The 26,091-nt window shown below is 42.9% G+C and overlaps 1 protein-coding gene across 3 annotated transcripts in view; it reads right to left on the bottom strand.

The window, feature by feature from the left end:
• The window catches only part of MRTFA (myocardin related transcription factor A), a 251,763-nt gene that overhangs the window by 122,969 nt on the left and 102,703 nt on the right, over positions 1-26,091 (bottom strand). For 2 of the 3 annotated variants that reach the window (XM_068240224.1, XM_068240221.1), the window contains exons 7-8: positions 9,688-9,938; positions 3,449-3,623 (exon numbers count right to left, since the gene is read on the bottom strand). In XM_068240224.1, the coding sequence (XP_068096325.1) occupies positions 3,449-3,623; positions 9,688-9,938 (426 nt within the window). The remainder of the gene's footprint in view (positions 1-3,448; positions 3,624-9,687; positions 9,939-26,091) is intronic. The other variant, XM_068240222.1, reaches the window with a different exon arrangement.

Raw genomic sequence — 26,091 nt, forward strand, 5'->3', positions numbered from 1 at the left:
GTGTCGCTGGTCCTCCAGCTACCACTTTGCCGCCGCACGGTATGAGTGTGCGGTCGGCAAGTGGTTAATTAAGCATGGGGGACTCCTGAGGCCAGCGAGTGGTATGCCTGACACAGTGTCGGGCATACCACTAAGGAGGTTAATAACCAAGCTGTTTTACTTGTTTTATTTTGCTGCCTAACAGAGTTAATTTCTAGGCATGGAAGTGACAGTTTGTCTTGTCAGTACCTTGGAAATCTAATATAAATATATATATATATATATATATATATATATATATATATATATATATATATATATATATATATATATATATATATATATATATATATATCTATCTATCTATCTATCTATCTATCTATCTATCTATCTATCTATCTATCTATCTATCTATCTATCTATATATATATATATATATATATATATATCTATATCTATATATATATCTTTATATATAGATATAGATATATAAAATCAGATGTGTGTGTATATATAAAATCGGATGTGTGTGTGTATGTATGTATGTATGTGTGTGTGTGTGTGTGTATGTATGTATGTGTGTATGTATGTGCCGCGATCACTCAAAAACGGCTTGACCGATTTGAACAAAACTTGGTATGCAGATTCCTTACTACCTGGGATGATATGTTCTGGGGGTCTCGCGTCCCCCCTGCACACCTGGGCGGAGCTACAAATAGCCAATCAGAAGGCTGCCATTCTCACAGTAATCAAGCCAGAGTCCCCACAATTGGCACAGTTGGTCACTTGGTGACCGAGGTTACAAATTCAGGAGAAGTGGGCGGAGCATAAAACAGCCAATCAAATGTCAGCCATTCATTTTAAATGGGTAAATGTAAACTGTAGCCATTCTTACACTGTTAATCGTGGGGCTCTCAAACTTGGCACACTTGGTCACTGGGTGAATGAGATTAAGATTCAGGAAAGTAGGTGGAGCCTACAACAGCCAAACAAAATTCACCTATTGATTTTCAAGGGGAATATTTAAACTGCTGCCATTCTTGCACTGTTAATGGCAGAGGCTTCAAAATTGCTACAGTCGGTGACTGGGGTTCAAATTCACTAAAGGGGCGGGGCCACAAACAGCTAATCAGATTTTCTTGTTGGATAAACTGCTTCATTCCCACATTTTTGATGCCAGGAACCTGAAAGCTCACAAACTTGGTCATTGAGTGACTGTGTATCCAGGTTACAAAAAGTGGGTGGAGCCAAAAACAAATTTCACTCTGAAAATATAAACTGCAGCCATTCTTACATCATTAATGGCAGGGTTCTCAAACTTTGCACAGTTGGTCACTGGGTGACTGGGATTAATATTCAGGAAAATGGGTGGTGCCTACAACAGCCAATCAAAATTCACCTGTTGATTTTCAAAGGGAATATTTAAACTGCTGCCATTATTACATTGTTAACAGCAGATGCCTTAAACCTGGTACAGTCGGTCACTGGGTGACTGGGGTTCAAATTCAGAAAAGGGCAGAGCCACAAACAGCCAATAAGATTTGTTTAGTTTCAATGGGAATGTACAAATTATTGTTACCAAGGACCCAAAGCTCATAAACTTGGTAATTGAGTGACTGTATGTCAAGGTTAGAAATAGTTTGCGGTGCCATAAACTACTTTATTTACATGGCAAGGTTCTCAAACTTGACACAGTTGCCCACTGGGTGACTGGAATTAATATTCAGAAATGTGAGTGAAGCCTAAAACAGCCAATCAAAATTCACCTATTGATTTTCAAGGGAAATAGTTACATTGCTACCATTCTTACACTGTTAATGGCAGAGGCCTCAAACCCAATACAGTCAGTCATCGGGTGACTAGGGTCCAAATTCACTGAAGGGGGTGGAGCCACAAACAGCCAATCAGATTTGTTAGATTGATTTCAGCCATTATAATTTTGGCAGGGTTCTCATACTTGACAGTTGGTCCCTGAATGACCGAGAGTAATATTCAGGAAAGTAGGTGGAGCCTACAGCAGCTAATCAAAATTCACCTATTGATTTTCAAGGAGAATATTTAGATTGCTGCCATTTATACCCTCTTAATGGCAGAGGCCTCAAATCTGGTACAGTCAGTCAATGGGAGACTGGGGTTTAAATTCTGAAAAGGGGCGGGCCAAAAAAATCCTATTATATTTGTTTAATTTCAATAGGATAATGCAACGTGTATTGATGCCAAAGACCCCAAAGCTCATAAACTTGGTCATTGAGTGACTGTATGTCAAGGTTAGAAATAGTGGGCGGAGCCAAAAACAACTAACTTTTTACATGGGAAAATATAAAGTGCAGCTATTCTTAGACTGTTAATGGCAGGGTTCTCAAACTTGACACAGGTGGTCACTGGGTGACTGGGATTAATATTCATAAAAGTGGATGGAGCCTAAAAAAGCCAATTAAAATTTACCTGTTGATTTTCAAGAGGAATATTAAATTTGCTTCCATTCTTGCACTGTTAATGGCACAAGCCTCAAACCTGGTACAGTTGGTCATTGGGTCACTGGGGTTTAAATTCAGGGGGTGGAGCCACAAACAGCTAATCAGATTTGTTTAATTTCACTGGGAAAATACACATTTTTGATGCCAAGGACTCCAAAGCTCACAAACTTGGTAATTAAGTCACTGTGTGTCCATGTTACAAGACGTGGGCAGAGCAAAACACTAATATCACTGGGAAAATATAAACTGTAACCCTTATTACACTGTTTATGGCAGGGTTCTCAAACTTTGCACAGGTGGTCACTGGATGACTGAGATTAGTATTCAGGGAAGTGGGTGGAGCCCATAATAGCTAATCAAAATTCACCTGTTGATTTTCAAGAGGAATATTTAAATTGCTGCCATTTTTACACTGTTAATAGCAGATGCCTCAAACCTGCTACAGTTGGTTATTGGGTGACGGGGGTTCAAATGCTGGAGAGGGGCACAGCCTCATATAGCCAATCTGATTTGTTTAATTTCTATGGGAATATGCAAATTATTGATGCGAAAGACGCCAACGTTCACAAACTTGGTCCTTGAGTGTTTGTGTGTTAGGGTTAGAAAAAGTAGTCAGCACCAGCCAAATACATACCCGGGCAACGCCAGCTCATCAGCTAGTATAATAATATAATATGATAAGCAAAGTACATCCATAAAAGTTTTACTGGCAGAATACAACTTTTGAGCTCAGGAAAGGGATATAAAAAGGTCAATAATTCATGTATTTTTAGGAGTAGGAGGAGAACTATAATTGTTTATCTCATCAGTTTATTTTCACCTCAGGTTCACTTTAAACACTAACAGCTATAGGCAGTGAACGTAGAGATACATGTGTGACTAGGCCCCAAGAGTGTTTGTGTATTCTAATATTAGTATATAAAAATGGTCAATGCACTGAAGATTTGAATGGTCACACCATAGGCAAAAAAATTAGTCATGTAAATAAATACCTTCATATCATCCAAGTTGTGTGGCAGTCGTGAGGGTTTGGTGGCAACAGCTGCCATGCTGCTGTTCTGTCTTGTTACAGAAGGTGCAGCATGCTTAGTAGTGCTGACTGCAGGCAATGCAAGTACTGCAGATGTGCTACTGATAGCAGCTGTTTGTTGTTTCTCTGGCAGTGACCTAGCGAAAAGAGGAAACATATCTCTTCACTACTAAAGTATAGTATTGTGTGAAGCCTTAGAACAAACTTGAACCGAGATACTCATTTAAGAAGAAGGAAGGCTGTGGATCCAACAGAGCCTTCCCGGTCCTCTTGTTCCACCACTCTCCCCTGTTCAAATTCTGCACCTTCGAAACTCCTTGGAAGGGACGTGAGTGCTTCAGGAAACAGCGTGAGTGCGCACTAGCGTGTGTGTATTCGCTTGTCTTCAAAAGTACATTGGGATGAGTACTTCCGAGGAGTCCCGAAGTCTTTTTCAGACATTGTTGTGCAGTAGTATAGAAGCGCCAGAAGATTAAAAATGCAAAACGCGTTGCATCTATCTGGGGTATGTAAATAAACTATTTGTGTTGAAAAAATTAACAGCATTTTGTGTCTGCCTTGAAGGGAGTAAGTCCACCACTACCTACTTAATTTTAAACCTTTTAATCCAATTTTTAATCTTCTTGATTTTCTTTTCTTAATCCTGAGTGGGGAAAGGTCTAATTCTCCCCACCTGCCTTTACAGTGGTTGCCTGGACGGTAATCCTGGTTTTTGAGTATTAAATTATATTTACACTTTCCCACCCACATATCCAGTACATACTACATTATACTGGGCTCTCAGTGTCTCCTTTTCTATTCAGACATTCTAGTTGGATTACTTCACCGGAGGGACAGAGGTGGAATGTGGGGATGCAGAGAGGACTGGGAAGGATCTGTGAGACCCAGAGCCTTCCCTCTTAAATAAAAATCTAAAGGTGCTCATACATCTAGTGATTTTGAAGGTTATTTTGAAGGCTGATCGACCAAGAGTTCTCTCTCTGATCAGCATGAAATCTTGCAGGAATTGGCCTTGTTATGCCGCCTCGCCCCCTCCAGCCGCTGCCCCCCTAATGTTTTATGTCCCCCCTGGTGCCCAGTGCAGTTTTTTTTTTATTTCACGTAGTGAAGTGTTAAGTGGTAGGTACCAGCAGTCTCAACCAACCAGCACAAATTTCCAGCAGTAGTATACTCAGAGGTGAAGGCCAAATTCCTCCCCCTGCCCCCCCCCCCCCCCAGGGAACCTCTTCCGGGTCGCTGGGATCACTGCATCTGCACTGGCCCGCCTGTGCACGTCCTACAGCGCACGGCCGGGAGCCCTCTGCACATGACATCATGCACAAAGCGCTCTCGGCCACGCGCTGTAGGACACACGCAGCTGGGCCAGCACAGGAGAAGTGATCCCGACTCCCGGAAACCCAACTCCTGAGGGGTCTTTAGGCAAGAAAGGAGGGGGGCAGAGGAGGGCATCAGCACAGCTCTCCTTACATGTCTGCTCCCCCATTTCTCCTCCTTGGTTTGGCTCTGGTATGCTTTAAACTGGACCTGAACTCTTGCACAGGCCTGAAGGAAAACGGAGAAAAATGCATCCTGTATGTATTTAGAGAGTTTAGCTTGTCTAATCTGTGTCTAAGTTGTAAAATGATCCCTCAGCTGTGTCAGCTGACTGCCACGGCAGATAAGCTCATTTGAAAGCACAGGATGTTAACAATATGTCTACTTCCTTGAAAGCAAAAAGTAGACAAACCTCAGATTTTTTGCAGGATTTGTATTAGCAGTAACAAAGAAATGTTTTTCTTTAACCTCCCCGGCGTTCTATTGAGATCGCCAGGGAGGCTGCGGGAGGGTTTTTTTTTTAATTAAAAAAAAACTATTTCATGCAGCCAACTGAAAGTTGGCTGCATGAAAGCCCACTAGAGGGCGCTCCGGAGGCGTTCTTCCGATCGCCTCCGGCGCCCAGAATAAACAAGGAAGGCCGCAATGAGCGGCCTTCCTTGTTTTGCTTAGATCGTCGCCATAGCGACGAGCGGAGTGACGTCATGGACGTCAGCCGACGTCCTGACGTCAGCCGCCTCCGATCCAGCCCTTAGTGCTGGCCGGAACTTTTTGTTCCGGCTACGCTGGGCTCAGGCGGCTGGGGGGACCCTCTTTCGCCGCTGCTCGCGGCGGATCGCCGCAGAGCGGCGGCGATCAGGCAGCACACGCGGCTGGCAAAGTGCCGGCTGCGTGTGCTGCACTTTATTTGAAGCAAATCGGCCCAGCAGGGCCTGAGCGGCAGCCTCCGGCGGTGATGGACGAGCTGAGCTCGTCCATACCGCTCAGGAGGTTAAAGGTTATTATGCTGTTGCGTATCTTTTAGTGCAGAGAAACAGTTCTGAATTCAGGTAGCTTTAAAGCAGATTTCATGGTATGTATACAGTGGGATATAGTACTTTATTAGCTAGGCCTATTTTTAACATAGATTCTGTGGAAACAAGTCAAAAATTTGTTTCAAAAAGACCTTGTACTTTTTGTGAAAATTGATTTTAAATTTAGAGCGCGACACAGAGAGGGACACTGGAGGGCATAGGGAAGGTACAGGGTAAAGAGATGGCACAGTGTTTTGACTTATGGATAGATTCTTACAGATATAGTCCCTATCTCGTTCTTTAAAGTTGATCTGAATTCAGAACATCTTCATTGCTCTAAAAGATAAGCAACAGCAAAATATCCTTTAAACAAAAACATTTCTGATGCAAATACTAAAATAAATCTACACTGTTTCTAATTCCTGATTCATGGAAGCAAACATATTGTTAACAGCCTGTGCTTTCAAACAAGCTTATATGCCATCACTGCCGTTGCAGTCATGTGACACGGGGAGAGATCAAATTATAACTTGTGATTAGACACAAATGAGGGGGAATTAACCACTTGAGGACCACAGGCTTACACCCACCTAGTGACTAGGCCATTTTTTACAATTCTGCACTCTGCAGCTTTAACAGTTTATAGCACCGCCATAAAACTTAGCAGCCAAATGAATCTTGCCTCCATTTCTGCCCGCCAACAGAGCTTTCTGTTGGAGGGGTCTGATTACTGCTGTGATTTGTAGTTTTTTTTTTTAATAAACTGTGCTATTTTTTTTTTTTGCCTCCCACCCTTGCTCCCTCTCCCCAAGATCCAATCACCTCTCATAGGCATCAGCCTATGACAGGGATCTGTTTCCCTGCCACTCTGTGACAGAGCTGTCCGCCGTACAGCGCTGCAGTAGATTGCAGCGCTGTACATGTAAATAAACTTTTTTCTCTAACAACCTGCCAGCCGTAAATGCAAGCTGGCAGGCTGATCACAAAGCTCCACTCCGTTACTCGGCAGGGAACGATTGCGCATGCGCACATTCCCTGCTAATCTCCGCCCCCAGGACTTGACGCCGAAGTCCTAAAGGAGCCACTCTGCGACCATCCATCGGCGTTAGGCGGTCCCAGAGCAGTTAGACTAAACTCTCTAAATACATACAGGGTGCATTTCTCTATGGTTTCCTTCTGTCCTGTTCAAGACTTCATGTCCACTTTAACCGGAGACTACTTGTATTGTGTTTACAGAAGCTAAGTTAGGATGGTCAATAAAAACAAAATGCAAATGATTCCAAGCTAATGCAAATGTTTATGCTAATTTATGTAAATTCATGCAGCTTGAAAATGAACCAATGAAATGCCGCAGCTGTTGCATTTGATTTTACGGTTTTCAAGCTGCATACACTTACATAAACGTAGCATAAAAAACAAAATTGGAAACACCTTGGTAATGCTTGATCTGCTTAGGAGTAATTTGTCCCTTGTAAACTAAGAGTTCATATTTTCAACAATAGCTGCTATGCTTTTATTTTTGCAAAACAAAAAGTGTATGACTGTTGAAACACAAATCATTGAAGCAGAAGTCCATTGTTTTTCTTTTAAATTGTAGATTTGAACAGCATGGGCGTCCGCACGTTGGGCAGCCGTCAGCTGCCCCCCCCTTCCCCTTAGCCGTCCCCGCTGCCTAAGTCAGAGCAGCCAGCCCAGCGTCAGACCTCCAATCAGCCGGCAACCAGTGAGGGCGGGCGCTAGGACCTCGCGGACACCACAATGATATGCGGAAGTAACGTCACTTCCGCATATGCAGCACGGTGTCCACGGGGGTACTGTGCGCTCGCTCTCACTGGTCGCCAATTGATTCTGAGGACTGACACTGGGCTGGCTCCTGGAACTACGGTGAGTGAGGGGCACCTGTCACTACCTAAACTGGGAGGCACCTGTCACTACCTACAGTGGGGGGCACCTGTCACTACCTAAACTGGGGGGCTCATGTCACTACCTAAACTGGGGGACACCTGTCACTACCTAAACTGGGGGGCACCTGCCACTACATACACTGCTCCTGTCACTACCTAAACTGGGGGGGGGGCTCCTGTCACTACCTAAACTGGGGGGCACCTGCCACTACATACACTGCTCCTGTCACTACCTAAACCAGGGGGCACCTGTCACTGCATACACTGGAAAGCACCTGTCACTACCTAAACTGGGGGGCTCCTGTCACTACCTAAACCAGGGGGCACCTGTCACTACCTAAACTGGGGGTCCCTGTCACTACATACACTGGGGGGCACCTGTCATTACCTAAACTGGGGGGATCCTATCACTACCTAAACTAGGGGGCACCTGTCACTACCTAAACTGGGGGGCTCCAGTCACTACCTAAACTAGGGGTCCCTGTCACTACATACACTGGGGGGCACCTGTCACTAAATTGGGGGGTCCCTGTCACTAAACTGGAGGGATCCCTGTCACTGCCTAAACGGGGGGGGGCACCTGTGTCGGAGGTGCTAACAGTCTAATTCCTACTATAGTCCTAGTCTAATGTTCCACCATTGCTAAGTTCATGTCAATTTGGCTCCACCCGTAACCATACCCACACCCTGGTCTATGGCCACGCCCATTTTGTGGCACGCCACACAACTTTCCCCTCTGTATTTCGCTGCATGGCTCCCCCCCCCCCTTATTGCCCCCTCCCCTCCCCTGGAAAATGTTCTGCGGACGCCCATGTTGGACAGTGTAAAAAGGAGTAAATCTTTTGGAGGGTCCCTAGGGCAGATATTTTTCCTCTCTTCCTGACCGTAGACCACCCGTTGGAGCTCTGCTGAAAACTGAAAGTCCTCACAACAAGAAAACAGCATCAGCAATAAAAACTGGTCAGGGATTCTAACTCTACAGGTGGCCACACACCATACAATTTTGGATATTTTGGATACAGGAGCGCTATCATACAAGCGATGTTTGCCGATAACGACCGTCCCAACGAATTGGATCCTTAAGATTTGACTCCATGCAAAGTATCACGAACACTTGACTTCCCAGTCCTGCCCGTCATGTGTACCCACCGGACGGAAGATGGATCGTGGAACGCTCGTCATCAGGGGATGCAGCTGGATCCATCCTCAGTCAGGTGGTATTTAGCTTTAGGGCTAGTTCACAGTGCTTAATTGTCAACTACAGTAACTGCCCATACTATTCTATGGGCCTGTCCACAGCACTGCGATGTAACGGATAGCATTATTCTATCTCCCTGCATATATGCTTTTGATTACACTGGACCTGAACTCAGAACTTCCCCTCTGCAGTAATGTAAAAGATAAGCAACAGCATAATAACCTTTAAAGAAAAACATTTCTTTGTTACAGCTGATACAAATCCTGCAATAAATATGCAATGTGGTAGGCTTAACATCCTGTGCTTGCAAATTAGCTGCTCTACCGAGGCAACAGATTCCTGAGCTGACACAGCTGAAAGATCAAATTACATCTGTTGATTTAGTCACAGATGAGGGGGAATTAGATAAACTCTCTAAATACATGCAGAGTGCATTTCTCTATGCTTCACTTCTGTCTTGTACAAGAGTTCAGGTCCACTATAAAGTCTATGTCCAGTCTCCATTGCAGTTCACGGTCATAATGCGTGCAACTGACCACTGTGAACCTAGCCTATTCCACTTTTTCAAATGTTCCCATTTCTGTCATCCATGTAGAGCTTTTTCCACTTCTTGTATGTACTGAAATTAAGGATATTGTCAGAGGTGGAAACAAAAGACAACAATAAAAATCCAAAAGAGGTACTAACCCCTTATAACACTATCTAAAAGTAAAATATTTGTACATTTCCATGAAATTAGGCTTTTAAAATGTAATGCTATATGAATGCTTACTTTGGAGGGGCTGGGAGGATTGTTTGGTAGTTGTAATGTTGATGCTGCTGTTGATTTAGAATTTGTAGCTGAAGAAAGAGCTGCTGCTGTTGCAAGATTTTGGCGTAAGAAGAGTCCATAGCTGGAGTTCCTTTCTGCTTTTGGTCTGGTGGTATATACTGGTGATATTTTAGCTTCTTCACTTTTGGCTTTGGCTCCTTTCCTTTCTTATTGCGATGTGACTTTTCAGAACATGGTTTTGATTGGCTCTGCTAAAATTTAAAACAAAATCAAATAAATGACATTTCTCAGTTGAAAAATATCAGACTATAACATAAATCGGGAATGAGAAAGATCAATAATCGCTTGCGAGCAACTATGAAAATACTGCTTATTTAAATGTTTTAAGATATTACTACTCTGCATGGTCAAATTGTGTGAAGTATTACTTCATCGCTTAAAATATACGTGAGACGGTTGCCTCTGCTGTCAGCCTTGTGGTATTTCATACAAGGAAGCTTAACAATACCTCTGAGCTGAGGTTGTCCTGTAAGGAGAAATGGACTACACTTTCTCCAAGCAGACATTATTCTCTATCAATATTGTAGTATATACATCCAATACAGAAACAAAACTTCTAGGAATAACAAAAAGCTTCTATGGATGAATAGAAAGGTTAGAGATAAAATGAAGTTGAAAAAGAATGCCTATAAGGTCCTAAAACAGGAGGGGATCAAGGCTGCATTAAACAATTATAAGAAGTGCAATAAAAGTTGTAAAAAAAGAAATTAGGCTGGCAAATATTGAAGCTGAAAATCTAATCGCTAGGGATATCAAATGTAACCCAAAGAAGTTTTTACAAGTACATCAACTCTAAAACAAGAAAGGTTGACTGCATTGGACTCCTAAAGGATGAGGGTGGGAACTCAATGGTGGATGACCAAGGTAAGGCAGAGTTATTAAATGCTTTCTTTGCTTCTGTCTTCACAAGGGAAACATCACTGTTGAAAATTACAGATGCAGAAGAGTCTCAATCTTCAAATTGTAATATTAAATACTTAACACAGGAAGAAGTGAAGGCAAGACTAAATAAATTAAAAATAAACAAAGCACCTGGCCCGGATGGCATGCACCCTAGGGTCCTAAGGGAATTAAGTTCAGTCATAGATAAACCCCTTTATCTTATCTTTTGTGACTCTCTTGCAACTGGCAGAGTCCCAGTAGATTGGCGTACAGCCCACGTTTTCCCATTATTTAAGAAGGGCAAAAAAATCAGATCCAGGAAATTAAAGACAAGTAAGCTTAATGCTGGATACACAGTATGAGATTTTCTGGCCGATTTATTGTCAGATCGATTATTTCCAAAATGTCCGATTTGCTTTTCGATTGATTTCTGTGTGTTTTCCGATCGATTTCCATGCACTTTAATAGGAAATCGATCGGAAAATGCTCGGAAATCGATTGGAAAGCAAAGCGGACATGTTGGAAATAATCGATCTGACAGTTAATCGGCCAGAACATCTCATAGTGTGTACCCAGCATAACATCAGTTGTATGCAAACTATTTGAGGGGTTACTAAGAGATACAGTGGCTTGCAAAAGTATTCGGCCCCCTTGAAGTTTTCCACATTCTGTCATATTACTGCCACAAACATGAATCAATTTTATTGGAATTCCACGTGAAGACCAATACAAAGTGGTGTACATGTGAGAAATGGATCGAAAATCATACATCATTCCAAACATTTTTTACAAATCAATAACTGCAAAGTGGGGTGTGCGTAATTCAGCCCCCTTTAGTCTGAGTGCAGTCAGTTGCCCATAGACATTGCCTGATGAGTGCTAATAACTAAATAGTGTGCACCTGTGTGTAATCTAATGTCAGTACAAATACAGCTGCTCTGTGACAGCCTCAGAGGTTGTCGAAGAGAATATTGGGAGCAACAACACCATGAAAGTCCAAAGAACACACCAGACAGGTTAGGGATAAAGCTATTGAGAAATTTAAAGCAAGCTTAGGCTACAAAAATATTTCCAAAGCCTTGAACATCCCACGGAGCACTGTTCAAGTGATCATTCAGAAATGGATGGAATATGGCACAACTGTAAACCTACCAAGACAAGGCCGTCCACCTAAACTCACAGGCCGAACAAGGAGAGTGCTGATCAGAAATGCAGTCAAGAGGCCCATGGTGACTCTGGACAAGCTGCAGAGATCTACACCTCAGGTGGGGGAATCTGTCCATAGGACAACTATTAGTCATGCACTGCACAAAGTTGGCCTTTATGGAAGAGTGGCAAGAAGAAAGCCATTGTTAACAGAAAAGCATAAGTCTCGTTTACAGTTTGCCACAAGCCATGTGGGGGACACAGCAAACATGTGGAAGAAGGTGCTCTGGTCAGATGAGACCAAAATGGAACTTTTTGGCCAAAATGCAAAGCGCTATGTGTGGTGGAAAACTAACACTGCACATCACTCAGAATGCTCCATCTCGGGGGCATGGCCAGCGGCCGTAGAAGATGGCGCCTTAGAAGCCCAGCTCCGCACCCACCGCTCGCACAAGCCTGCTTCTTCCGCACTGCAGCGGGATCCTAACACAGGCTGGGGCTCAGAACGGCTCGCAGACAACACCCGAATCTAAATGGGAGGCCGGCGCTCTCACAAATCCCGGAATTCTTCCTCTGCACGGCGCACCTTACCCAAGCTTAGCAGGCCAAAGATGGCATCCGGACAGCAACGCAGCAGCTCTCCCGCCCAGGCCTCAGATGATAGCAGCGTGTCAGCCTGCTCCCAGCACACCAGGAAATCAGAAAGACAAGCTCAGGCTGCCAAAGGTACTGGGGAACCCCCAAATAGAGATCAAAAACTTTTGGAACAATTTGAATTAATATTACAGCGTAAGCTGGATGAGACCACTAAAAAGATTACGTCCCAGCTAAAGCGGGAGATACGGCACCTGGGGGCACGTACCAACACCCTTGAACAGCGTATGGATAAGGCTGATGTTGTATAAGCCGCCCATGAAGGGGAGATGGAAACTGTCCAAGCTGATGCGGAATCAGAGGGGTCCCAGAGACTGTCACTGACCTCACTTCTACAATCACAGCTTTATTTCAGGAACTGGACCCTGCTATCCCTATTGATAGACTGGAATTTGACAGGATTCACAGAGCCCTGACACCTTTGAAACCAAACGGCCCTCCCAGAGATATAATTGTTAAACCCCCATTCTATAATACGAAGGAGGCTTTACTGAAAACAGCAAGGGACAAAGGAGAGCTGATGTTCCAAGGTTATGTGTACCAACTGTTCACAGATCTAGCTCCCGCCACGGTTCAGCGTAGGCGAGCTATGAAACCTTTTCTGCAGATCCTGATTGCCCATAAAATAAAATACAGGTGGGGATTCCCCTTTAAACTGCTTTTTACATACCAGGATAAACAGATCGCAGTTTCCACTCTGGAACTTAAGTCTCCCAGCGGGCTCACCAACCCATAGTCAACAGTCTGCCCGATCTACCCCTCTTTGGGAAACTGAAACCCAGACGCACGACCTCCAGGCGCCGTAACAACTCTGAATCGCCCTCCCGACTCTCGGATCCTGGATGAGCTATATTTTAGCACCCTTTCGTGATCGCTGGACACTGATTACCCCAGGCACTTTGAGCCTTGTCCAGTCCCTCAACTAAGAAAGGACTGATATCTCAGCATGACCTGTTGTAACTGCCCTTGCTACTTAGGTCCTAAAAATTATCATCTGAACCTTTTGCTATTTATACCCACATTATTATGTGTTCCAGAGGTCAACCCTTAAGGTTTTATGTTCTTTATATTGGTAGACGTTTTAAGAAGTTCTGATTAATGTTATATTGCCTGGTCTGGGTGCGTGGGATCGGCTCCTGCCGCTTCACAACCGGGTGGGGCTGCGGGAGGGGACCTTGCACGCTACACTTGCTGCCCTTCTCCTTATATATTTTAATCAGTTCATAACAACCTTTAGTGAGTTTAGGCTCTACTCTGCTAACCGGAGTAAGCAGGGCTGCAACACCCCCCGTCTGCTGCGGATTTTGGTTATAATGTTTTCTTTTAAGAATGCTGTGCGAGCGGAGGGGACCACTAGTTCCCCTCCTACCCTTTAGATGGCTTTGCAGATGGTAAAGTCAGGTAGGTTTTCTGGCCCCTCTGTGTCAGTTCGACACAGAGGTAGCCAATCTAAAGTCCTTGTTTGCATCTCCCTGTTTGGCCTCCTTCCAGGGGGATGCGTCCCTCTAACTTCCTTACCTTTCTTTTTACTCCCTTTTTCTTCCCTACCTCTGTCTCTCTTCCTGTGTTCCGATGAGTCCACTGGGATCGGTGGAGTAGCCCAGGATATGACTATGGGTCTCAAAACAGTATATGATCAGATGCTACCTGAGGTAAGATGGCCACAATAACCTTTGCCGACCTTTCTGTAATTTCTCACAATGTTCAGGGCTTTAACGCTCCTCAGAAAAGAACGAAAGCCTTTCACTTTTATAAATCTTGCAAAGCGGACATAGTGTGTCTCCAGGAAAAGGAGATTTTCTGTCTCATCATGCCCCTCTTACCTCAGCTACCATTTCCCCTTGGTATACCATTCCAGGGCACGGGAGAAAGTGAGGGGGGGTCACAATCGCCTTCCGATGAGGTCTATCTTTTAAATGTATTTCCCAAATATCCGACCCGACTGGGAGATATGTGTTACTAGTGGGGGACCTGCATGACTCGCGGGTTACACTCGTGTCATACTACGCCCCTAACAGTTTCCAGGAGCGATTTTTATCACATTTATTGCAAGTTATACAACGTCATAGCGAAGGCACTTTAATTTTATGCGGGGACACAAACTCTGTATTAAACGAAATGTTAGATAGATCTAAGCCCTCTCTTCATAACACTTCTACCCAACCTCCAGGGGCTCCCCGTCCAAATACAATTAGCACTTTATTTCGCTCTCGAGGTTTGATTGATGTGTGGAGAGAACTGAACCCGACAACACAGGATTATACATTCTATTCTAACCCCCATCAGAGTTTTTGTCGGATTGATCACTTCTTTTTACATCAAACAACCTTACCAAACGTAACTAAAGCTAAAATCTTATCTGTGTCATGGTCAGACCGCAGCCCTCTACTGATCCAACTCTCGTCCCTAATCCCTCGGAGGACTAGTTTCCGATGGAGGATGAACGATTCGTTACTCTCAGACGATAGCTCTTTAGAAAAGATTCATTCCTTCCTATTAGAATTTTTAGAGGATAATAGTGAATCAGTGCAATCACCTATCATTCTATGGGAAGCCCTCAAAGTGACTGTCAGGGGCCGTCTTATTGGCTTGGCTTCTTTTAAAAAGAAGCAACGTCAAGAGGAAATACTTGATCTGACACGCAAGTTAGAAGCAGCTGAATCAGCGTGGAAGGCTTCCCCTACTACTAGTTTAAAACAAACCAGAGACCTTCTACGTACGCAACTAGATCTAAAACTATCCAATATGGCTGAAAAACACTTAAGATGGCAGCGTAATAAGTATTACAGATGGGGAAATAAACCCCACACAATGCTAGCTAATAAATTAAAGCACAGAATATATAAGCCTCCAACATTGACGGTTAGAACTGCACAGGGCCGCATTACTTTCGACCCCCATAAGATCACTTCTAGCTTCTATGATTTCTTTAGTAAACTGTATACACAACAGCCCCTCTCTAATAATATAGATATTGATAACTTTCTTGAGACTGTTCATTTACCAGCTATTCCAGCAGAATGGACGGATTTACTGAACAGAAACATTACTTCCGAGGAGGTCATAGAAGCCATTAAATCACTTCGCATTTCTTTTTTTTTTTCCAACAAATTTTTATTGTTTTTTGCACATTAACACCCCAAGTTCACAAAGTAGAAGAATGACATTTTATGGTATATGAACATTCAGAATGGTATGATACATTAATGATATTCAAGCTGTACATAATTACTTCTGAGTGAATACTCTTTTCTTTGTGACCCACCCTCCTCCCCCCTCCCCTTGCCATTTCCGACCATTTGCTTTTCACTGTCTTTCTGTTATATCTAGTTTTCCTAGAGTACCCAATAGATGTTCTGTAAGGTACCACTTAGTGTATTTGAAATGCTCCATCAAATCTCTAATTTCCTGTCGTGTATATGTCATCAAAATAAAAAGCTTCCATTTTTTGAAAAAGGACTTTGTTTTTTTGTCCTTATGAATAATCGCATCCAATTTGTCCAATTGAAATAAATGTGTAAGTTCCTCCTTCACATCCCAGGTTGTTGGTGGACTCTGATAGATCCATTTATTGAAGATTGTTTTCCGGGACGCTATCAGTACTAAATGGGCTAGATTACTTATGCCTTTCGCTACTGAATGAGATTCTCCCCCTGCTTCCAATTTAGGTTCTTCATAGTTGAACAATAATAGCAGGGGGAGCATTTCTAATTGTGTTTTACACATTTGTTTAATATAGAGCAGTATTCCTTTCCAAAAATCAATTATTACTGGACAGGTCCAAATACAATGAAATAAATCCGCATTAGGGTATGCACATTTGGGACAATTTGGTGTGTAATATACCGGGGGAGTCTTGTATTTAATGTTAAAAGCATATTTTGCTTTATGTATTAATTTAAGGTGAGATTCCCTCCAGTTTTCCCCAATTACTAATTTTTGAAATTTCTTGTGGCCTTCTAGGATCTTATTGGGTATATCTTCCCCTGGTATATGTTTGGACCAGTTCGATAAGTTGATAGATGCTTTTCTAGGGGCCGACAGTTTTTGGAGGTCTGTCTGGATCATTGACAGTGATATTTTAGGGACATGCGGTGCTAGAAACTCATCTAAGTTATTCAAGAAGGCTATCTTCTTGAATTGCTCACTCTTGCTTTTTACAAAGGACCTCAGTTGGCCATAATACAGAAAATGCTGTTGTGGAACGCGAAACTTGCATCTCACTTCCGAAAATGTTAACAATTTACCCTTGTTCAGGTCTATCAATTGTCCCAGGCATTTGATCCCCTTTTCCCGCCAGTCAATAAAACCCCCGTGGGCTAAACTTGCTCGAAATTCGGGCAGACCACATAGTGGCATGTATTTGGAAACCGTGTAAGGCTTATTAAAGATTTTACATAGCTCTCTCCAGGTTACTATGGTGTCATTAATTATTTTGCTGCTTCTAACCTTGGGAGGAAGGTGCTTACGAGATGTATGTAACAGGCCAGGAAGTGCCCATGGTTCCGAGAACGAGGACTCAAGCCCATAATTTGAATAAATATTTGATTGATTAAGCCAGTCTCGTATGTGGCGCGTAATGCAAGCCAAATTGTATCTTCTTATATCAGGTATAGCTAGGCCTCCCAGAATTTTGGGTAATTGTAACCTGGAAAGAGCTATTCTTGTCTTCCCCCCCTTCCAGAGAAAGTGGGAAAATGCCTTGTAAAGATCTTTTATATCTGAGTGTTTTAAAAGCACTGGAATTGTCTGCAGAGGGTACAACAATCTACCAAACGACACTGACTTTATTAGTGCTGCCCGCCCCACCAGATTTATAGGTAACTTTTCCCAGTTAGTTAATTGACGTTTAATGTCTGTTATTAGTGGGTAGTAATTTTTTGAATACAAGAGAGCCGGGTCTTTATGGAATTTTACTCCCAGGTAAGTCACCTGTGAACAAACTTTTACCTGAAGATGAGTCAAGTTTTGTGGAGGGGCCTGTGTAGATAGATACATTAGTTCGCATTTTGCGATGTTAATTTTAAATCCGCTTAGGCTGCCAACTTCTTTAACTATTTTTAGTACCTGTTCCAACTGGATCAATGGGTCTTTTAGAAATAGTAAAATGTCGTCCGCAAACATGGCCTGAGAAACTCTGCTTTCCCCAACCTCTATGCCTTGTATATTCGCTTCTAGATAGCGAGTCATGGGTTCCAGGGCTAAATTAAACAACAGGGGGGACAGCGGGCATCCTTGTCTCGTTCCCTTTTCTAACGTAAAGGGTTCTGATAGGAAGCCTGGGGTGAATATGCGGGCCCGCGGATTAGTATGCATAGCGTTAATTAATTTCCTTAAGGGACCCGTGATGTTCATTTTGTCCAGTACCCCCTCAAGCCACTCCCAAGACACGTTGTCGAAAGCTTTTTCAGCATCGATCATTAAGATTGCATAATTTTTGCACGTCTTGGGATAGGCTTTTACATAATCTTGAACTAGGAGCAATTTACGGATGTTGGAAACCGCAGAGCGATTTCTTATGAACCCCACTTGATTGGGACTAACCAATTGAGGTAGTAAGTTAGCCAGTCGGTCTGCCATTATCTTGGATAATATCTTTATATCCTGGTTAATCAGTGATATCGGCCGAAATGAGCCCGGTTGCGTGGTATCTTTCCCCACTTTAGGGAGTAGTTTAATATAGGCCACGTTTGCTGACGCCGGGTATCTTCCTTCTTTTAGTATCTTATTAAACAGCGATAGTAGGTGAGGCACCAGGTCTTGTCGTATCATCTTAAAAAATTCGGGAGACAAGCCGTCTGGACCCGGTGCCTTACCATTAGCTAGACCCTTTATTGTAGTATGGATTTCATTTTCAGTTATTGGAGAGTTCAGCTCTGCTAGATCATCTTCCGAGAGAATTGGAAGAGATATTTTGGCTAGCCAGCTCTGTATCTTTCCCTTGGAGCTAGGTGTAATAGGATCCGCATACAGTTGTTTATAGTAATCCTTAAAAGTAGAATTAATATCTTTGGGATTATGTTGGATCTGGCCCGACGATGTCCTAAGTGAGGTAATAATTGTGTTATGGAATGGAGGTCTCGACATCCTTGACAGTAAGGTGCCCACCTTGTTGCCATGTCTATAGAAATATAAATCTTTGTAGGATTTTAGGTACATATCTCTGGATTTCAATTTGGTTTCCATTTCCCCTTTTGCCTTAAGCCATAGTAATTTTGTCTCGGGGGAGGGTTTATCTAAAAAGTTCTTATGTGCTTTCCGCAGGATATCTACCGACTTCATATAATGGTCATGGGATGTTTTTCGCTTGGATGCTAGGTAACCGATGATTTTTCCCCTTAGGGTAGGTTTAGCTGCTTCCCAGAAAAGGAATATATCTTTCATGTGGGCTCGGTTATCGTCTTTATATTCCCACCACCACTGTTGGAGTAGGCTAGCAAAGCCTTCATCTCCATATAAGAACGTTGGGAATCGCCAGATAATATCGGTCCCTCTAGGGATGGACGGGGAAAACACCATTTGAACAGGTGCATGATCAGAAATCATCAGATCTAGGATATCAATAGATGTGACTTGGGGCATGATATGTTGAGATAGCAGAAAATAGTCTAACCTAGACCAAACATCGTGGGGGCGTGAGTAAAAAGTATACTCCTCTGTGTCTGGATTTAGAGACCTCCAACCATCACATAGCTGGGACATTTGCATATAATCTTGAAACAATAGAGATTTGGTTGCTGTATGGGCACTGGCTCTGTTTTTCTTAGATCTATCTTCACAGAGACTGGCCATAGCATTAAAGTCTCCGCCTTGTATTATTTTATTAGCACCTGTGCTCAAAGTATTGGATAACAAATCCGTAAAAAAAAAAATTTATCCTCCTCATTAGGCCCATAGACACTTGAAATCGACAATTCTTCGCCTGCTAACTGCAATCTGATCCTCACCCATCTCCCATCCCCATCACATTTTTCCTCTAAAATCTTGCCCTGGAGTTGTTTGTGTATCAGTATTAAAACCCCTGCTTTCTTTCCCTTAGCCGGCGAGCCAAACACCTGCCCCACCCAGGATTTTCGCATAAAATTAAATTGATCCCTCGTTAGGTGGCATTCCTGTAGTAGCGCGATGTCAGTTTTTATTTTCTTTAAATGTCGTAATATTATGGATCGTTTGCCCGGTGATCGAAGTCCCTTAACATTCCACGTCGTTATTCTCAAGGCCATTGATCATCAGGTAAAAGAACACTTGACAGCTTTAAAACCTTATACGTGTAGTAATATATGGTCAGAAATGGCAGAAAAAACTCTCCCTCCACCCTTTCCCTCCCCCACCCAAACCTTATCCCCGCAACAAACAGAATGCAATATAGAAACCTTAAGCGTCCCATCATGTCATAATGTGACTCCACTTCTTTCCCGGATGACCTCCTTCAGTCTCCAAAGACGATTTCCCCCCCCCCTACTTATACCGGCTTATAAAATGAACCAAATTTGCACAGAATATAACCAAATTCACTCTATATCTCAAATATAATACATCAGTCATTTGTAAGTGACTTTCTGCTTTGAATTAAGTTCTAATTCCCATGCTTGTATAGCAGCACCCCCTACTGGATCAAATGCGTAATAGAGCATCATGTAAAATCTTGAAAGTTATCCCTCTTCATTATCAGGGATTAATTTTAAGTATGACACGGCTTCCGAAGCTGAAGTGAATATATGATCCTCATTCTTGTCATCTGTGATCCTCATGGTAGCTGGGTACTGTAGGGCAAACTTCCACTTCCTATTAATGCACATCTCGCAAGCCAATTTAAATGACTGCCTTTTTTTGGATACTTCCACCGAATAGTCATTAAACAGACGGACTTTTGCCCCTTGGTAATCCATCGGATGTCCCAGTTCCCTAAAGGCCCGCAGCAGATCCGTCTTTTCGGCAAAATCCAGATACCGTGCTAGCACTAGACGGGGGGGTTTTGAGCTCTGATCAGGGCGGGGTGGTCCGACTCTGTGGGCTCGCTCCACTTTTAAGGCCCTTTTGAAACCTAACATCTTGGGTATGGTAACCATACATAACTCTCGGAGTGCTGTAGCTGATATGTTTTCGGGGACCCCCACTACTCTCAGATTATTCCTGCGCGATCTATTCTCCAGATCCTGTAATTTATCTTTAATGCTTTTGTTCTCTTCCAGGAGCTTGTTGTACCCTGGGCCCCCCTTTGCCATATCATCCTCCAAAGATTGAATTCTGTGCTCTGCATGTGTCAGTCTCTGGGCATGGGCCTGAATGTTGCTGTTGATGGCCTGTATTGATTTATCGAGTGTTGCCTGCAGCGTGGCCTGTAGCTCTGGGGCTAGTTGCCTTGCCACTTCCGTGGCTAATAGTTTATAATCTATTGCCAGCCGCTCTCCCTCACCTGACTGTTGGATTGTCGTTGTCTCCTCTGAGCCCCAGTCTGCCTCCTGCTGTGATGCATTGTCCTCTGAGAGAGACTGAGACTGCGTCATTTTTTCAGGGGAGGCCGCGCCGGCCATCTTTGCCTGCTCTGGGTCCGCCTGCTGTTTCTTCCGTGGGACCGATCTCAGCAGGTACCGCTCCATATGCGGCGGTGTTTGCGGCGACGTGCTCCGGTCTCTTCCCTCTCTGATGTGGGTGAGTCAGGGGTGCTTTATCTGCGCCTCAGCCGTGCAGGGAGGGATCGGCTTGCGGAGCTCTTCTCCTACCCAACCACCATCCGGGCGCCGGAACCGGAAGTCCCACTTCGCATTTCTAAAACGCCAGGCCCAGATGGTTTTTCGGGTCTGTTTTATAAGAAATTTTCAGCTGTCCCGACCCCGGTTCTGGTATCTCTCTTCAATAAATATAAAACAGGCTCCCTCCCCCACCCTAGCTCTCTTCAAGCAGACATTACAATGCTCCCAAAATCAGATCAAAAACCATTAGATCCGACTCAGTTCAGGCCTATCTCGTTGTTAAATATAGAGAACAAATTGCTGGGTAAGGTGTTGGCCACCAGGATTAATCTATTTCTAGCTGAAATCGTGCATAAAGACCAAGTCGGTTTTGTACCTGGCCGCCAGGCTTCAGATGCTATATTGAGGGCAATTCAAGTTATAGAGACGCTCAAAGATAGGAGGGTCCCGGGGCTGTGTCTTACCCTTGATATCTACAAGGCCTTTGACACAGTTTCCTGGAACTACCTATTCAAAGTTCTCACAAAATGGGGCTTAGGGTCTTCCTTTATAGAATGGATCAAGGTTCTGTATTCCAGACCTACAGCTGGTATACATTACTCTGGCTATTCCTCCCCGGTATTTGAAATAGGCAGAGGGACCCGCCAGGGGTGCCCCCTATCGCCTATACTGTTTATTCTAGAAATTGAGCCTTTAGCCCTAGCAATCAGACAAAACCCCTTGATTTCCGGCCTTAAATGTGCGGGAATACAACACAAACTGAATTTATTTGCGGACGATTTGCTATTATTTATAACTCAACCAGATACCTCCATCCCAGAGCTTTTTATACTACTGGAAGACTTTTCTAAAATTTCTGGCCTGGAAATAAATGTCGGAAAATCCAAGGCATTAAATATAACTATCTCCCCAGTCATGTCAGTATTTTAAGTCTAACTTCTCCTTTACCTGGCAAGCTTCTACACTAGAATATCTGGGAATAAACTTAACTTCATCCTATCAGACCTTGTTTTAACACAACTATTACCCCTTAGCTAAGACTTTAACTCATTTACTGCAACAATGGTCCACTTACAACTCTCCTGGTTGGGTCGGATAAACTCTATAAAAATGACCTTGCTGCCAAAGGTTCCTTACTATTTTTTGGATGCTTCCAGTACGTGCCCCCCCCCCCCCACTTTCTTCGAATGCTTCAAGGTAAATTGTTTAACTTTATCTGGGCGGGAACTCGTCCACGAATTCCCAGATTAACATTATATACACATAAGCGAGATGGAGGATTGGGGGTCCCCAACCTAGTTAATTATTATCAAGCAGCCCAATTGGCACACCTGATTGATCTTTATAAAGGCGCACAGATGCTAACCTGGATTATCTTTGATATATTAGCTTCAGCTCCTCAATCGGTCCAAACCCTCATGTGGTTGCATAAATCCCTTCGCCTACACAACCTGAGCAAAATACTACAACATCTCCTGTCTATTTGGGACACGATACGATATTCACGAAAGCTGATGTCCCCAACATTGCCGCTTCTATCATTTATTAATAACCCTAACTTTCCCCCAGGGCATACTAATCCACATAGCTTCAAATGGTGGAGAGATAAGGGTCTAGAGCAAGTGCAATCTCTTGTTGGGAGAGCGGGGATCTTAAGGTGGGAAGACCTTCAAGCAAAATACCAAATCCCTTCAGGGGAATGGTATCGATATATACAATTAAAGCATTGGTTGCAATCCCTCCTTCCAGCCCAAACACAATTCCCTTTAACTCTCACAAGCTTTGAACGTCACTGTGCCCAAAACCCTTTTTCAAAAGGGATAATATCAGTACTATATGCTTCACTCAATGACCCATCTCCATAATTTCGCCACAATTATGTAATAAAGTGGGAATCTGACCTGAAAAATAACAAAACTAAGGAAGAATGGGGAAGAGTTTGGGGTACAGTCCCCAAGCTCTCTCTTAATCTGATGGTGGTTGAATCGGCATATAAAGTTCTACTCCGATGGTACTGGGTACCAGCAAGACTCTCGTATCTGGCAACCCCAGATGCTAACAAGTGCTTTCGGGGATGTGGATCAAAAGGGGACAGGATTCATACTTTTTGGTCATGTTCTATGTTATCTAGATTTTAGGGCAGAATTTTTAGGCTCTTGTCTACTTTATTTGGCAAAACAATCTCCAGAGATCCCTGGTCAGCTTTATTGCATCATAAAATTGACTCCCTTATTAAAACTCAGAATGCTCTAGCTCACTTTATATTTGTCGCAGCCTCTCAGACCATTGCTAAGGCGTGGAGGACTCAATTCGTGTCCTTTGAAGAAGTTAAAAATAGAGTAACGGCCTTTCTGATTCAAGAACAGATGGCTAGTCAGTTGGAAGATAAGGTAAAACAGTTTTCCAAGATATGGGATCCCTGGAGGTTGTTTATTGGCCTGCCCTGAACAACTACTTATTGTGAACTGTCTACTGACCCCGGTGGTCGATCGGATTCTTCTCTCTTTTCTTTCTTTCTTCTTCCCTTCCTTTTTTTTCTTTTTCCTTCCTTTCCCCCTTTAGACCTCCCCCTCCCTTACTTGTTTTATATATATATGGGCTAACCTTATTTTTCAACGAGCAAACGTTATGATTTTAGTCCAACAGAAGCTAGGAGAAATCACGAGATATTAATGACACTTGAGTATAGGTTTGTCTGTTGATATAACATAATACTGAATGTGAATTGCAAGACTACTTGAACCTTCAATGTAATCACTCTCGACATTAGGTGAATTGTCATTATGTCTCTCTGTTTGATGACTTGCATGGACATTGCAACCTTGTCTGTTAAACCTTCTCTTTTGGAAAAACTTCAATAAAAATATTGAAACAGAATGCACTATCTCCACTGTCAAATATGGTGGTGGCAGCATCATGCTCTGGGGGTGCTTCTCTTTAGCAGGGACAGGGAAGCTGGTCAGAGTTGTTGGGAAGATGGATGGAGCCAAATACAGGGCAATCTTGGAAGAAAACCTCTTGGAGTCTGCAAAAGACTTGAGACTGGGGCGGAGGTTCACCTTCCAGCAGGACGATGACCCTAAACATAAAGCCAGGACAACAATGGAATGGTTTAAAACAAAACATATTCATGTGTTAGAATGGCCCAGTCAAAGTCCAGATCTAAATCCAATCGAGAATCTGTGGCAAGATCTGAAAACTGCTGTTCACAAACTCTGTCCATCTAATCTGACTGAGCTGGAGCTCTTTTGCAAAGAAAAATGGGCAAGGATTTCATGCTCTAGATGTGCAAAGCTGGTAGAGACATACCCTAAAAGACTGGCAGCTGTAATTGCAACAAAAGGTGGTTCTACAAAGTGTAGTCTCAGGGGGCTGAATAATTACCCACACCCCACTTTGCAGTTATTGATTTGTAAAAAATGTTTGGAAAACGTATGATTTTCGCTTCACTTCTCACATGTACACCACTTTGTATTGGTCTTTCACATGGAATTCCAATAAAATTGATTCATGTTTGTGGCAGTAATGTGACAAAATGTGGAAAACTTTAAGGGGGCCGAATACTTTTGCAAGCCACTGTACTATACATGACTTCATTTTCTCAGCATCAGCATGGGTTTACTAAAGACAGGTCCTGTTTGGGCATACAGGTCGGATCTCTTACTGAAAAGGTTTCAATGTACGCAGATGACACCTTGCTATACTTGGGAGACCCAGAGGCCTCCTTGCAGTCAGCTCTCAGTATAATAAATACATTTGCAAGGTACTCAGGCCTTAAAGTCAATTGGGGGAAATCTGTTTTGATGCCACTGGATAATTTTGATGTTAGTCTATATCCCAGTCCATTGCAATGGGTTAAACAATTTAAATACTTGGGGATCCAAATCACTACGCAATTAACAGATTTTCATAAACTCAATGCACAACCAGTAGTTGATAAGCTTCAACAAAAAGCCTTAAAGAGAATCTGTACTCTAATATTCTTACACTAAAAAGCATACCATTCTATTCCTTATTTTCTCCTGTGCCCCTCTGTGCTGTTTCTGCCACTCTCTGCTGCAATCCTGGCTTGTAATTAACAGTTTTAGGCAGTGTTTACAAACAAACTAACAAGCTTGTGATAGGTTCACATAAACAGAGTGTGTGAGTCATACAGAGTGTGCAGGGGGCCTGCAGATGGTGTGTATCGCTTCTATCCAATCACAAGCTGCCCTGCACATTCCACACATTCAAGCCTTAGCCCGACAGACACGACAGAGGAAAGGAGATAAGATTTATTACAGAGACAGTGCAATTAGGAAAGGCTGCATTAAGCCAGAGCACATTAGAACAGGCATGGGAACTTATAGGATAGAAGAACTAAGGCTGAAAAATTTGTTACAGATTCTCTTTAATATGGAAAGCTCTCCCTCTATCGTTAATCGGCAGGATTAATATATTTAAGATGATATTCTTACCTAAATTTCTTTATATCTTTCGCCAGACGCCTATGCTTATCCCCAAAACCTTCTTTAACCCATTCAGGTTCCGTGGTTTTCACGAGAGAAATGTTCACCTCCCATTCATTAGCCTATAACTTTATCACTACTTATCACAATGAACTGATCTATATCTTGTTTTTTCCGCCACCAATTAGGCTTTCTTTGGGGGGTACATTTTGCTAAGAGCCACTTTACTGTAAACGCATTTTAACAGGAAGAATAAGAAAAAAATGGAAAAATTCATTTCTTCTCAGTTTTCAGCCATTATAGTTTTAAAATAATACATGCCTCCATAATTAAAACTCACGTATTGTATATGCCCATATGTCCCGGTTATTACACCGTTAAAATTATGTCCCTATCACAATTTATGGCGACAATATTTTATTTGGAAATAAAGGTGCTTTTTTTCCATTTTGCATCTATCACTATTAACAAGTTTAAAATAAAAAAAATATAGAAATATTTCATCTTTACATTGATATTTA

Source organism: Hyperolius riggenbachi, chromosome 6, assembly GCF_040937935.1.
Source record: "Hyperolius riggenbachi isolate aHypRig1 chromosome 6, aHypRig1.pri, whole genome shotgun sequence".
Classification (NCBI taxonomy): domain Eukaryota; kingdom Metazoa; phylum Chordata; class Amphibia; order Anura; family Hyperoliidae; genus Hyperolius; species Hyperolius riggenbachi.